This window comes from Megalops cyprinoides, chromosome 18 (genome assembly GCF_013368585.1).
Source record: "Megalops cyprinoides isolate fMegCyp1 chromosome 18, fMegCyp1.pri, whole genome shotgun sequence".
NCBI classification, from domain to species: Eukaryota; Metazoa; Chordata; class Actinopteri; order Elopiformes; family Megalopidae; genus Megalops; species Megalops cyprinoides.
In genome coordinates, this window is record NC_050600.1 from 5,714,891 (window position 1) to 5,731,108 (window position 16,218).

The 16,218-nt window shown below is 40.8% G+C and overlaps 1 protein-coding gene across 2 annotated transcripts in view; it reads right to left on the minus strand.

Moving 5' to 3' along the window:
• The window catches only part of mllt3 (MLLT3 super elongation complex subunit), a 55,293-nt gene extending 42,197 nt beyond the window's left edge, over positions 1-13,096 (minus strand). For both annotated transcript variants that reach the window (XM_036551554.1, XM_036551553.1), the window contains exons 1-2: positions 12,976-13,096; positions 12,222-12,402 (exon numbers count right to left, since the gene is read on the minus strand). In XM_036551554.1, the coding sequence (XP_036407447.1) occupies positions 12,222-12,402; positions 12,976-12,987 (193 nt within the window). In that variant the 5' untranslated portion in view covers positions 12,988-13,096. The remainder of the gene's footprint in view (positions 1-12,221; positions 12,403-12,975) is intronic.
• Between the last annotated feature and the right edge of the window lie 3,122 nt (positions 13,097-16,218).

Sequence of the window (16,218 nt, forward strand, 5' to 3'; positions counted from 1 at the left end):
AGGCTATATGGCTTTGCTTATAGTCAGTGCGAGCCCCTATACGGACCAAGCCACTCGGGAAGCCCAGCACTATGTGCTTTTGAAAGTCTGACTTTCTGTTCATTGAAGACATTAGTATTTTCAGTGCATTAAGTCTTCACTTGAAAGCATATGTCAACATTGCACATCAAACAGTGAACATGTCATGAGAATAGTCCATTTAAAGGAAAGCATTAGCTGGCAAGCTGCCAACATACCAAACGGCTTTCTTACCATTGTAAACTCAGAGCAGCCAAAATAAAACTCCATACCCAAAAAAGCTCGCTTTTTTCATTCAGGTAGTAATATGAAATGCAAACGTATGCACCCTGGTTTAATCAAATAAATTTAACACTTTTGTACCCTCCACCCCGCATGAGCATCAGCTTATATGTCCCGGGTTGTGATGGAAAAGATACTGGATCATAATGTCTCATTATCTCTGAATTATGACAATCTACATTTACTATGTTTGCTGTGAATGCACATTTAATAAAATTCATATTTCAAGCTAACAAGATACAGACAAAAATGATTTTCAGTAATTTCATATTCCACTGCATGCTGAAAGTGAATTTCTTATCCTCAGAGGTGCTTTCACCCTTATGAACAAAGCAAACTCCTTTGTGCTTTCACTCTCACAAGCAAAGCAAACTCTCCTTTTAAAAAATGAGTCACAGGAGTGACTCTTTGACTCTCACTCAAAGGCCTGCAAATCGTACATTTGTTCTCCTTCAAACAATGTTGATACATGGATCCTCTCCCTTTCTGCTCACAATTAGGGCCTGTTCTGAAGATAAATCATACCAGACTCCTGGTTCTGCCTGCTGCGATATCAGGTTACACTGCTTACATGCAAGTCGACAGATCAAAATGTAATGAGCTATCCTAACTTAAAGCGATCAGCATTGCCCTCACAAGACTTGCGGCAATCAGCAGAAACACGGTGACCATTTCAGAAACATCTCATTACTCCTGTCCATCTTGGAGGCCTTGAGGCATTAATCTACATCAGTCCCCATATCTGTATACATAAATATATTGAATGCTCTTAAATGAGTTCAAGCAATAATGAAAGACACTTTCTAACAGCCTATGAATGTCATGCTATTACTCAATTAACATTATTAATATGACGCATCATGCTGAAGTGGTAATGATCACCTTATCTCTGGAAGGAAAATGTACATGGTCTCCCATTTACCATAAGCACCTTTTAATTAAGCTGCCTGCTGTAAATAGCTTGGCAGCTGCTAACATGACATTTGAATCCACTGTGTTCCCGTGTATTGGACCCATTACCTGGAGTATTGGTAAAATGTGGTACCTACAATGTAGGCATTTTCAACCAAGCCATTTTTGGAGGGCATAGTCTATATTAACCAAAATTTACTAACTAGTTAGTAAATTTTTTTTAAAGGCAAAAGTATCAAATATGAAACACAGAACCAAGTGAGCCAATACAACCGTCTGTTAAAATTCAATAAATATGTACATGGAATTTATTGAATTTATTTATTGAATTGAATTTATTGAAGCATGGATTGTCCTGGCCGCCGGGCTAAGAGCATGTCTTTTCCAGTGCCAGGTGTGAATTGACTTTAGTCTGATGGAGAAACAGCAAATAGAGTTGATTTTAAACTTGCCGTAGCAATGCCTTCATATCATGCATATTTTAGGCAGTGTGCCATCTTACTCTTATTTTCTGGAACATCAATAACAAACATGAAGGCTTGGCAAACAGCTTAGAAGTTAGTACAGCAGTCTTTTTCTACACCGCACTGAACTGAATCACTTCACACTCATCAAAATGAACTAATATTTGAGCTAGTTATCTCAATAAAGATGCATTTCAGGGATTTATGCATTAAAGCATTAAAGATGCATTTTGGTTTTATGATGCATCACGTTTTATGAGATCTCTTATTCAAATATGGCCCAGTGCTTTTTTTTAAAACTATAAAAATATGAAACACCGAAGTTGTCTGCTTTCTACACCCACGCCATTGTAGAAAAAGGAACAAATTAAATATGGATGAAAATGACTTTATCTGGTGCCATCTACTGCTTTTAAATTAGTTTTTTAGGAGCACGAAGGCAGAGCACAGAATAAAATGCATTCAAAAACCTAAATTATTAGTCGTAAACCCATACACGAGGAAACCTTAGCTCCTCATTCCAAAAAGAAAGAGTCAAAGCCAACTGCAAGGGTATGTTCACAAGCTTACTATCCAATTAAATTAACACTCACGGCCTTGCATTCAGCTCATTACTAAAATCATAAGCCCTTCAGTGCAAATCCTGACTAAAATGTTCCAGCTTTAGTTTTGGAGGTGCTGTCAAAGAAACGTTTTATGGAGAGAATGGGGGGGTGGGGGGTGAGAACCCTGCCAACAGACAGCCCTTATAAACCATGCTTCAATAAACCATTTCCTCCACCCTCTTTTCATTGACAAAACCGGCAGAATGAGCATTTACGGGCCAGTTCCTGTTTTTCGGGGCTGCCTCTCGCTCCCTGCTGCCGCCCCCCCCCCCCCTTTCCCTCCTACCTTTCATGCCAGCAGCAGTGACCTGCAGCTCCTCTGCTTGGGTCTTTGTGCGCCACCTATACAAGCAGGTCTGATTTCTGCCGAGTCGTAAAACAATTACAGACGAATTCCTGCAGCTCTTTGATTTTTTTTTTTTTTTTTCCCCTTGCCGGCCCGGAGGATGGGCCTCAGAGCGGTGCGTACTTTCCTATACAGTACGGAGGGGACACGGGTCTCCTGGAGGAGGCTTTTGTCTGACGCCCGAGGGCACATAAAGAGGGCTTGCTGCTTTGTGACGGCGCAGATCCAGCCATTTTCAGAAAACAACAGCACGGAAAACAAACCCCCCGTGAGCCATTTGCCGCGGTGAAAAGAGTGCGCCGTTGCCACCCTCCCTTTAGGATGTGCCATTCAGGCCCCCAGACCTATGCCTGCTTTGCTGAAAAACGACACTTCTGGCCCTCAAGCACCTCTTTGTCTCACTCGCATGAGAATGTAGCTCTTAACACTTTAAACAAAAAAAAAAGGAAACCGCAGCGCCTTTTGTTTTAGTCCGGTTTTATCACAGGGTGGCTAATCATTTCGATGTGTAACATTACAGACACTTGAAACTTTTCAAAGCCTCCCAACAATACGGTTTTGGTTCAAGAAATGATTAACAGTGTGATTTTTATGTATTTATGGACAGCTCCCGAAAGTCCACGTCTTGTAACATCAGGTCTAGTTTAATGCAACACTAAATAAAAGATAAGCAGGATCTTCTGGGCTCCAGGGGCACACAAAACAGTTCTACCTTTGCCCTATGGAAAACGATATAGGCATTTGTTACATGCTGCTGCCATGCCAACAAGACTCTGGAGTAAAGCTATCTGCCTATTTAGAGACCAAAAGTGGAGGGTAAAGTAAGCCGAAATTGCTCATGGCAGAGCTCTGACATTCTATGGTCTTCAGAAACATGTTGCTCTATGACGTCACTGGAGGAAAATCATATATACAGTCAAGGGATGACACACTCATGTTACAGGTATGGAGACCCAATCACAACCCTTGCAGACACGTTCCCAGAATTCTCAAGGAATCCCAGCTGGAAAAGGAGCTTTAAATTTTGAAAGGCATCATGGCTGACTTGACTCCAAAATGTTTCTGCATGACATTCTACATTATGTGATGACTCGTCATTTGCCCAAAGGCAAACGCATGTTTCAGAGGTTCTTAAGATCTGCGCAATTCATGTCATGATGTCCTACACTCACAGTTCAAAAGCCGCCCAGCTACAAATAATATGAGGCATGTACATTACTTATGATTACTTTCTGCCCTAAACACGTATCCAGGCTTATGAATGTGCGGTGCCAGGCTAAAGTAGATGACCCTCTAAGCGGAGCATGTGGCTGAGGTTTCCACAGCATGTCAAGCCTTAACTCTCAAAAGGATGGAAGGGAACCAGTCAAACCCCCCCCTCACCACCCTACCCCCCACCAACCCTACAATCTGGTCACCCAACACTCATTCCAGTTAAAAGACCAACTGCTCCATGTTAAGGACATGACTGCAGGCAGTGAAGACCTAAGAGTAGCCATTTCCAATGTGGAGGGCACACCAACATACTTGCCATGTTGTCTATGGATCAAGATATTCTGCTGCAGCTAACTGCATCCCAAGTATACTCCTCAATCAAGGATGGCTAGATCCCTGCTTTTTGATCGCAAATGAAGAACATTGAGGAGAACTCACAAAATTCACCACCATACAAAGAGACGTAAATCAGCAGCAGCCAGCTTCTGTGCTGTGCTCTGTCCCCCCGAGGACAGCCTCTTTGGTTTACCTTAGTGACGCCTCTAATCTGCTATGGGAACACAAACCACAGACAGTCAATCATGAAAAGGGAAACGCAGGACAAAAAGTTGAAAGGCTTAATTCTGGAACTCCAGAAGCTCTTAAACTAGAGGCCTAGGGGCCAACATACTGCCCTAATCACTAAGCAACCAGAGCTGGGGGGGGGGGGGGCTCTGTGCACAGTAAATCTGGTTATCAGAGATCTTTTTCAGTACCAGAAAATGCCACGAGGACGGTAAGGGCACATGTCATGTGTATATTACATAAAAAAGGATCTGCTACCACACCAAAATCCCCAACGCCATCCTTTTCGACTTTGCAACATTAAACACCTTAAGGTTAAGTGCCATGACAATAAACTCCGAGGGAAAGATTACAACCCAGTCCTTTCAGAACTCAGCATCGCAAAAACCCCATTAAAACGGCCATTATGGTACAGCTGCTGAAGTCACATTTACGACTATGGTGCACCATGAAGATGCAAGAAACTAAAAGGCAGAAACACCTTTGTGCTCATCACAAACAGCATTCAGTTAACATTATTACGACATGTTGTCAAACTGCAAGCTGCTCAGCGTTGGTTCAAAAGCAAATAAATTCACTGAAGCTTATGCATGGACCACTGAGAAAATAATGCCATTATTCAGGCCGTCTCCACGGAAACACCAGAAAGCCTGATTCTAGCTCCTGTTATTACGATGCTCCCCTGTAACTTTATTAGCGGCTGCATCATTAATTTTAATGCGTTGAGGAGCGGCATCTCTGGGCTGTGCTGAAATCAGCAGAAGGTGCCCAAAAGCACAGGAGGTGATGCATCACGATGGCCCGCACCTCCCAGGCAGGTCTCAAGAAAGGAATACCCCATCTTCACAGAGGCAGAGGCCAACAAGGTCTCCAGGGCCAGACAGAAGGGTAGGGATCATAATGGTGGCAGGAAAAAAAAAGCTATTAAGCTCTGCACTGGACATCTCTAGAAGAATAGAATAGAACAGAAAAGAATAGAATTTTTCCCCATGAGACCTCTGCTCGTGGCATAAGGACTTGCAGCATACATACAATACATGTTAAAACACAGAAACATAATGGCAAAGACACTCAGGACAAATACAGCAAACAGCATTGCTACACAGGCAGTCATACACACATGAATAAATCAAAAGGTATTACAATAAAACACTGAATATATGCATGCTCAGAGCCCATTTCAGTTCTTTAAGAAGATTAGTTAAAAAGCCTGGTATTTGTTTCAAGACCTCCTCTCTTATCAATGAGCTTTTTATTAAGTATGCTCCCATCGACATGTTCATTTAAACTAAAGGGATGATCACACTGAACCATTATTCATGCAGGTCTTTAAACTGATACACACAAAGTTCATTTGAAATAACAGCCTAGAGCAACTCTCCATTTGTTTGTTGGCCGACTGCAGTTTGATGTGAACTGATGCCACACTTGGACCCCAGCGTAACCGCGTGTGAGAAGCGATACCAGCAGCCCTACATTACAGAGGGTAGTGAGGTTTTAAACAAGGGCCTACCACATGATCCGAGAAAGAAAAATTAAACACCTTTGGAGTAACTTTGTACAACTCTTGTGCAAAGTGTGGGGCTAAAGGCCACAGTAGTTTCCCCGATGGGAAATAACCTGCACACAAGATACACTCCAGCTTGGGCATTAACTATACAAGCCTACAACGCAATAATGGAGAATACAGTAGAGCAAAATGCTGGATTAAAGGGCCCAGTCTAGGCGACCAGATGCCAAAAAATTAACAGTACAGAAATGGAGTCATGCTATCCAGAGATGGATGCTGACCGATAGGACTAGTCTATGGTCCACAAATTACATTGCGCATACTTGAGCGAAACCCAAACACCTCTTTTGAATGGGGAGAAGACACTGAAATTGTTCTGGGAGCAAAAACGATCCAATTTGCCATTTTTTCCTTATGTTTACGAAATACATTTGAATGGTACATTGCAGTTAAAGCCATCTGAGATGATAAACAGCAAAGCATCCCCAAGATTCTTGCCACTGGGACGCCATGCAAAAAGCTTTGACGAACAATGAAACCATACCGCTGTAATATTTCAGCATCGTCTAACAGATTCAGGCAGGCCAGGTGAAGAAGAGGAGTGAACAGACAGCCAATGTTCCAGTTCATTTCTTTCGAGATGGGGTCCCCCGCCCCTCCCTTTCCCTTTCCCGCCAGATCCTGCGCTAAGTATTGGCTTTCCAAGGCAGTACAGAACGGCAGCTGATCATAGCTTCTTCTGCAGCGCATCTATTTGGCTCTGTTCAAATGTCTCAGTGGCCATAAAACAGAAAATTTAAAGACTAAATCCAGATGAGCCCCTCCACAGAGGTAAAGCAAGATTAAACAGACCAAGTCAGCCACGAGGGTTAAAGGTTAAAGATTACAGCTGCTCACTTCGCTACCCCGAGGGTAAAGAAACAAATAAATACCTGAAAAATGATTTTCAAAAATAAAATTGGTGGCTTTGCTGTCTCCGGAACAAAGAATTCCGCAAAAATCGAGCCAACACTTGAGAGGGAGGAGAGAGAAGCGAGTATTTACACAGACATGTTTTCAAAGTAAGGCAAGTCAAAGCCTTCCTTTCAAGTCAGGAGAGGGCACCAGTTTAATCCAAAACAGCTGCAAAATTGACTATATTAAACAGTATAGACGCCCCGAAAATGCAGAGGAAGTGACCTAATGCCATGGCGCACACTCTCCGCCGGCCCACGGAGCGTCGGGGGGTGGGGGGTGTTCGGCGGCAGGCAGCTGTGCCGATACGGCGAGACTGTTGGTATTAAAATGTCAAACACGTGCATGTCAGGGTTCTCCCACCTTTCTCCCAAGGTTCCTGCCTCTTCCCTTGATCAAAGAGGGGTGGGGTGGGGAGGCAAAACAGTGCTGACTGTTTACCTTAAAACTGCATGGTAAATGTTACATTCAATCCCTTACAAAGGCCAGACACAAACGTTCAGTACTTCAGGAACAACACCTCAGAAACAGCACCTTTCACTTTCACTTGAAATGATCACTACAGTGGTGCCAATGGGCAGTCAGCCGTGACGCAAAGTAGGGTGAAAGGGTTCACGCTAACCCTGTCCACACATCAGTCTGCATGCCAGTTTAAACCTCAACTGCTCCATGGCATGGTGTGTATAATCTTAAATTCTAACAACAAAGATTTATCTTCAGATCCCTGCTATCGTTTTCGCTCATCCTAATGGTCTTCTCTTATTCTCAGGAAAGTAGCTTTCACTGGCAGGATTTGTTTTCCTGTAGCCTACAGAGTAAACTACTGAGTTTTTTTTTTTTTAAACCAAAGAATCGCTAGTTTGTGGGAGTTGAATTGTGTTCAGCTATTGTTGCATCCATATGGATAGAGAGCAGGTACTTAGATGCTATGAGTCATTGAAACTCAGAACACCCTTCCAAGGAGCACAAGGCTTGAAACATATTTCATTATAAACATCCTGTCATATAATTTCTCTACATACTTACAACAAAAAAAATCACTTAAAACTTCAAAAAGCACAAGAACCCCAGAAATATTCAGGCTTTCAATTTTTCAAAGCAAAAAAACATGTCATGTAAGTACTTTTCGCTTCTGAGGGATTTGGAAAGATCTCTCAACTTGCTTCAGATGGGAAGATTTATCTGAGGTTAAGTATCCTCCTCCTGGACTCGGGACATTTTCTTAGTACCCTACGCACATTTATCAAAGGCAGGGAAAAATAAACATTCACTCCATGTACTCCCTGTCATCAAAGGCCCTTAAAACACATTTCAAGCTGGTTCCAAATTAGGAAATAGGCCTGATTTATTGGACCGCTTTAATGCACTGAGAAAATAAATACTCTGGAGATTTTCACCAAAGTGTCACCCACACTCAGCTGTTTTCAAGCACACATCTTCTTTGGATCCAATGTAAACTTTGAAGTCCATCAATTTCTTCACCATAAATCAGACCAAATGTGAAGTGTATCTGCTTTGTACACCATGAGCTAACCTCTGCAACCCTATCTCAAAGACAGGTGGTTTGAGTCTAGTGGCTATGCTTACGAAAATCAGGGTTCACGTCTGACCACTGACCTTCAGATTTTGGAGAATGATAAGGTGTGAAAAGTCACCACCTAATCCAGTTATTTTTTTCCCCAGAAATGAATTGGATAAATAGCACATTAATACCGATTTTCTCTTTCTGAGAAACAAAAATTAAATTATTTTTGGGCCAAATGCATCTTAGGCAGTTAAAGCAAACTATATGATTAAATATTAACCATATAATTTATTATGGTGCCATTTCATGTAGTTTAGACAACATCCACACACAAATTCTTGTTTGTGTTTTAGTGTTTACTGAATATTCAGTATAATTCTGCTCATCACCAAACAGAAAGAGGAAAAAACAAGCTTTTACACTGCAAATAAGTCACCCTCGACAGTTGGCTAGCTGCCTTGCTCCCACAGAGTACCCAACAGCACCTTCAATTTAACACTAGATGGCAAAAAAGCACCAGCAAGAGGATCTACTGAAGTAGTCACTGAAAAAAATCATTTTCTTGCTCTACTTTCTCATCAGTACTCCAGTAAGACAAACCAGATTTGCAATCCACAAAGTCCATTTTAATACACACAAATCTGCAGTGCTGATGAATTCCTGATATTCTTTCATTATTAACACTGTGCAATACAGTCCATAACATTCATAGATCTAGTGGAGAACATGTATGCAAGCAGTATGCATCAGAGTGACTTTATTCCTCACAGAGAACAAACCCTTCCTTTGGCTAATCTCAGACCACTGGAAACATTGTCACTTAATACTAACACGAGTTGACTCAAAGGCCACATTAAACTGAGGGATGAGGCTGGTTAACAGACCATATAGCTGAACACCTTTTAATGAGCAACCTTAGCCACCACAGAGAAGCAGTGATACTTTGCCACCATTAGAGATATTAGGGAACATACATTGGGCTTTCATTTTGCTGGCAGGTTCAGATATTTCTAGATTAGTCTAAAAAATAAACCAAGTTTTCCCCCCATTTACGGACAATTTATTTAGCATTTAATAATAAAAAAAATTTTCAAAACTAAAAACACACCCATCAACTAGGAACACTAGGTTCAATACTAAACTGAATGTCTCATCTAATGGATGCAAACTACCATTTGGAAAGTCTACATGAAAAAAACACTGTATTCCAATTTCTGAATGTACAGCTTTAGCAATCTGAATGGTCCATAATAATCGTTAAACTGGACACTCCTCTACCGTCTCAGTTAATTGAGGAAAACGGGCAGAAGGGGACACAAAGGCAAGCCACTAAGTATAAATGCGTGTTGTACGACTTCAACAAAAGTAACATTAGATCATTTCGGTTTGGAAAAAAACGGTATGTCAAAGATTCCTCTCCACAGAATTAAAAAGCAAAATTTTCACCGTGTGTGGTGTGGTTTATTTTAAACTAGTAAAATGTCAGAAATTTGTTTGGCTCTTAATACCAAACCAAGATGTCTTTCAGAGGTTCTGGAATCACGCTCGGGTTGGAGCATGGCTACTACAACGGCTTTAACGGGGGGGGGGGGGGGGGACTCAAGTGCGACATGAAATTAATCGCCACATCAAACATATTCAAACACAATCAACGGAGGTAGTTCGATTACAACGCGCATATCAATGGCAAACATCTTTAATCCCAAAATCGGCATCTTGTAGGGCCAAGAGTAGTATCATTGAGGATACACCTCAATAGATAAGACAGATAAATAGATTTAGAAAAATGCGCAGTATACGCGAGGAAACATCCGTTAAACTGCACAAAATCACAAAATAGAATAAAGATGTACAGCCTAGCAGAACGGAATGCTAACAAACGAACAAGAATCAATTGTCATCATCTAGGAAGTTAAGAGCTGGGTTACAATATCGGGTATACGAGCTTTCAGGCATAAAACTCAAATTGCCTGGGCGCTTTTTTCAGACAAACGAGTCTCAAGATCGCTTGCATACAAGCGCGTTTCACTTGCAAGACACTTTAATCGGCATCTCAAACATGACAACCAACCGCATTAAATAATATCAATTGTTTGCCTATTTTAATTTGAAAGGCACTCGCTCGTGTTAAAAGTTACGGCATGTGCCAGATATTCACGATATGTTGTTCATGATTTCCATAATCATCCCTGTATCCATCAATCATTATTTATTAAAGCCACAGCATGGATGACAGAATTACTGACCCAGTGTTTAAATTACATTTAATACATTTTTCCCACTTGGGTGAAGCCGTGTCCAAACGCGTCCTTGGTGTTCTATCGACCAACAAAAAAAAAAGAGCGAATGAACGGAGCGACCTGCGAGCAGCTTAATCTCACAACTGTTCTCAATAAACTGAGAACGCTCCCCTGCAATCTGAGTCGCGTGTAATTACAATATGACAGGGTCTCTCCAAGGCACTGACTCTGGCGTCTTTCCCAGTACTTGTCACGTCAAGGAAAACTCAAACACACCACCAGTAACAGAAAAAATAATCCCAAACCAACAAATATTTAAATTGATCCCTTCCAGTCTTACCACACGCTTAACCAAATCAGCGTGAACCCCCCCCCCACACACACACACACACACACACACACACACACACACACACCCTATCCACCGCTAGAAACCCAACACGTTCCCATCCATAACCAAAACGTTTTGAACCTCAGTGTTATGCATTGAAGCGCTGTCATATGCCGCACCTAGCAACACCAGACTGTGCATGAATGGAGTCTCCGAAAGCTTTGTGCAAAAACATTGTAAGGAAACCCATCTCAGAGTTTGGAATAAACACCTAGCACGCTTGGGTTAGCGGGCTAGTCCTCGTTGCTTTCAGAATAGCCTACATTCGATTCGGCTACGTAGGCTTCCACTTAATTTATAAACTTTAAGTAAACTTTAAGAAATTATATAATTTTCCTCCAATTTGGAGCAGCACATCTGCATGTGTATATCATAATTTGCTGTGCATCACCCAAATTATAATTATACCCAATGAAACTTTCGCTTGGCAATTTACTTCAAAAATTAACAATCGTTACCTTTGAGTAAGAGCGCACCGGATTATATCACTTAAATTGTTTTAAAAAACTATAACGAGACGCATCTAAATGAAATTAGCAGTTCAGGTCGTCCTATTGTTTGCAATCATCTTTCTTCCTTTCTCTAAACAACTGCAGGAGTAAACTATAGCGAAACTATGGGACCAATTCATGTTTTGCTGCTTAGGTGGCATTGCCGTTTAAAATTCCAGACACTTCATTTCTTGTCTTTTTAGGTAACCCTCTTCGTTTGCATTAAATGGTAATGCCGCGTTAAGTAAAATATCAATTGATGTTTAACTTGCTCAGACGTTGAAGTTGAAAACAATACCTTGTCCATGGTACTGTGGAAATCACATTTTCGACACTGCCCCGTATTGTAAACCGTTGCTGTAGCATTTGCATCAAAACTTAAACCCTGTTCGGCGAGCTCCACAATTTTTAATGTAAGGTTTCTGGACTACAAACCAACACTACACGAAATTAAGACCGCACTATCCAAACACGAACTGTCCCGGTTGATTTAATTTATAATAGTGTTAAAGACTTAAATTGAATACACGTTGATGCAATTTATTTCGAGACCGCAGGTATCCGCAAATCAGTATCGCTGGCCACCTTAAGAGGACAAAGCCATGGTTTTCCCAGGCAGCGTTACGTTTGCACACACAAAACAATAACAATCAACACAGTGGAATATAAAACAAAGCCGGCGTCAATTAAAATATTGTCCTTACCTCTTTTTGGTCTTGGGAAGCTTTCGTGCAGGTGAAAAACTACTTTTTCCACAAAGTGCTGAATGTTGCTATGTTCCGGTCCTCTGACGAACACCATCCAGTCATGCGTAAAACCTTCCACGGTGGGTTTCTTTCTGACCTGGGCACGGTGACCAAGCTCTAGTTTCACCTGAACTGCACCCTATAACATCCAAATAACAGAATATGCTTACCACTGATGCGTCAACTAACTTATTGCATGTAAAATGTGTGAAAACTACTTCGTACGTAGCTATGCATACAAATGAGCTCATATAGCAAAATGAACGTATGCAGAAATCATTTTCACAATGCAAAGGATTACTGCAACTATACTTTGACATTTTATTGCGTACTGTTCTCCGATATGGCTAAATAAGGCAGCGTAAACCATAACCGCTGTGGCTCTCATCGCTCCTGTGCTAACCTAGCGAAAGCGTGACATTTTATGAAGATCCGGAGGACAAATGCATTTGTGGAATATAGCATTCTTTCTAAAACCGCACTTGTTTAACGCCCACCTTATCTTTTCTTTTTCGCAGACGTGTTCTAATGCGCGAGAAATGCAGCATTCTAGACGCGCCTCTCAGATCAACTAGTTCTACTGTACTTGTATGGGAATATGGCAGGAAATCTGCAGCACAAACGGGGTGAGCGCTATCACCTCCTCAAAGCAAAAAAAATCAGTATCCTGCAATACAGTCAAACACAGCAGCGTTGAGCATAATATACTCACCGAGCTGGCCATTCTTGAGGCCGCGCGTTACTGCTATTTCATGGAGAATTTGGTTTAAATGAGAAGACAGAAGAGCGCAGAGGGTTGATGGCGGACATGGTCTCTTAATTGAACTCAGCCCGAGTTTCAAAGGCTGAGGAGCGAGGTAAGACGCATGCGCTGTTTTTGTGCACTGACAAGAGAGTCGCAGACATAACAGAGAAAAGGCGAGCCAATGAAACAGGGTAAATGTGTAGACAGCCAATGTCATGCAGCATCTAACTTACAGACATAAGTGACAACTTACACAGGGTCTGCAGTGATTGAGAAGCCAGCACATGGTGGGGTATCCGTGGCTCTGTTAGGCTATCGCCATTACCATTATATGAAATCATTTCAGCGTGTGAAAAGTACAGGATATCTAGATAATTCAGTTGTCTACCGTTTCTCTTCGCCCATGTTATGTTACAACTTGATGACTTGCAAATTATGCAGCGTTATAATTAGACTTGGCAATTTGCGTCTATGGTAAATGTTACCTTTCCAAAACAGTGCGAGCATGGGACTTTTGAAGCGGAATACTGAATTCGGAAACGAACTGATAATTGCAAATAAAACGTTTTTTATGCACAATTTCATCAAAATACTGTTTAAACATTTGAACATCCTTTACCAACCTCAAAATTATGCACGTCGCTGTTTTAATGTGAATGCTTAGGAAATGTAATACTATTGCACTTTTAATCTACTAGTCAGGACAAAATTCACTGACTTTGACAATGACTATTCAAAATGTACCCAATGATCCCTACTGGTAGCTCATGTAAAATAAATAAGCATATAGTAGTGTCTGCATTTTTCAGTTTCGCTTTAACCAATAGTTTCAGAAGTGACAGGTAATTCTTGACGGATCCAAACAAAATGTAATTTTACAGTCGTAATTTATCAAAGCTGTTTCCTCTTTGGTAAACAGAAAGGCACTTGAAGGCGGGGTAGAAATTGGTCTAAGAAAACCTCAAGCTAACGGTTACAAATTGCACATGCCTTCAGATGAATTAACTTCACTTAGTCTTTGACTTTATTTTTTACTCAACCACATGGAAACGTACATTGGACATTTTCAAAGAACATAGACAATTCGAGTACGTTTTATGATGTCAATCAAGATGAGGAACCCCATGTCAGGAACTGTATGTGACAACAGTGTTCATGTAATTGGGCATAACAGACATGAAAACAAAGACCATGTCAGAACCTAAGGACAGAAGCCAGTGTGAAGCTATGTGGTGTGTTTGAGACAGGTTTTCCATATACTTGGAATCTCCCATTGCCTTTAAACTGACAGATATCTGTATCACAAGTACATCTATATGTTGGCAGTAAATCTGAATCAATTGTAGCACATCGTTTTATTTATCATATCATATGTCTGTTGCTATCATGTTCGAGCACATGCAAACAAGTAATTACATTTATGCTTTGCATTACATCACATTCACATTTTCTACTATTCACTCTGGCATACTTGGCATAATCCGCTGGAAAAGGAAAACATTAAATCATTGTAGTCCCAAAGGACTGAGACTGGTGCTTCCACCAGTGGAGGAGATTGATCCATTCTTATTGATAAATGAAGAGTACCATGATGAAAACATATCATTTTTATGGAGAATAGTAGACAGAGTCTGTGACCCTGGGATTGGAGGAGGATTAGACCATGAGTTTGTGACAGGACTGAACTAGATTAGACTCCTGCTGGCTGTTGGGAGCATGACAATAATGATCGACTAATAAAAACAACAACGTTTGGTGTTTTGCAGTTGGATGGTGAATCACTTGACTGTACACAAGCAAGGCTTGCATCCAATGTAATATTAAGGGCACAGATTTTATGAAGCACATTTTGAGCTGAGCGAGGAGGCCATTTTTATGATGGACAGAAACATTTGTTTTAGCAGAGAGTGTGGAGCACAGCACAGTTTTTGAGTGTATATGTCATGTGCAGAAGAGCGAAGGTGGTACCTGGAGGGAATTTTAGATGAGAGACGCTGAAGGCTATAATGTATAGTATATGGTAGAAGAGTGACTCTAAAGTCTGACTTTCTTGAGGTGCATCTCAAGATAATTTATTATTAAACTTATTGCAGAATTGTTTGCAGTCTTTAATGTTTTACTGTGGAATTACATAACAACTCAATTTTAATGTTTTACTTTCTGGTCTCTCTCCCCTCTCTCTTCTCTGTCTCTGTCTCTGTCTGTCTCTCTCTGTCTGTCTGTCTGTCTGTCTCTCTCTCTCTCTCTCTCTCTCTCTCTCTCTCCCTCCTCTCTCTCTGTCATATAGATGTGTGTGTGTGTGTGTGTGTGTGTTCATGCATATATGTATGTAAAATGAGGATGATACAACTGTTCTACAAGGTGTCTCCAAGAGGTGGTATACTAAATGTTATGAAACATGAACCACTGGAAATATCAATCACTCAATATGGGAAAACTTTGTTTTCTTCTGTAAATAATTTGAAAAACAAGGAACCAGCAGTACTGAATGCCCAAATATATAACATTCAGTTATATTTCAGTCAACATATTTATCAATATAAATTCAGTTATATAATAACCTGCTCAAGGTGAGCTTGATCAAATTGGGGGTTTCTCTTTTATGTAATACCACTAATCAAGAATCACCACACATTAGTCTATGTTATGGATGACTGTATTACAACACACAACTATTGCTGGCAACAACGTGTTTGGAATATCTCAAAATATTTATTGTTCCACAGAGTACTTTTACAATGTTCCATTAAGAAGAGTAAATAATAAATTGTAACCACATGAAATGTATAAACAACCTTTAAGAAAGGTTAGATTTTTTTGCTTGCGATTGTCACCAAGTTCGTATTCCCAGATCACAATCCTTCCGAAGGAGGGCAGCATCTTTGAAGTACTGAACAATCGTATCTCCATACATTTATTGATGCATCAATACTTTCTTCAGCCCTGTAGTTTTATTTGTACACAGTCTGTTTATGGTTCTTTTAAACCTGCTGTTATTATGAATCTCTGAAGCCCTGGAAATGGTCAGATGCATGCCAGTTGTTGTTTAATTTAATATTTCCCTTTACAGTTAACTGTAAACTGTTTTATACCTTTGGTCAGCTAACTAAAAGTAGTCAACCACCCTCTTGCTCTGCTCACCGAACAGAATGGATATTAGTCCCAGAACCACCACTTATGTAGAGCAGAACCTTTACGCTTGTGAAGTAA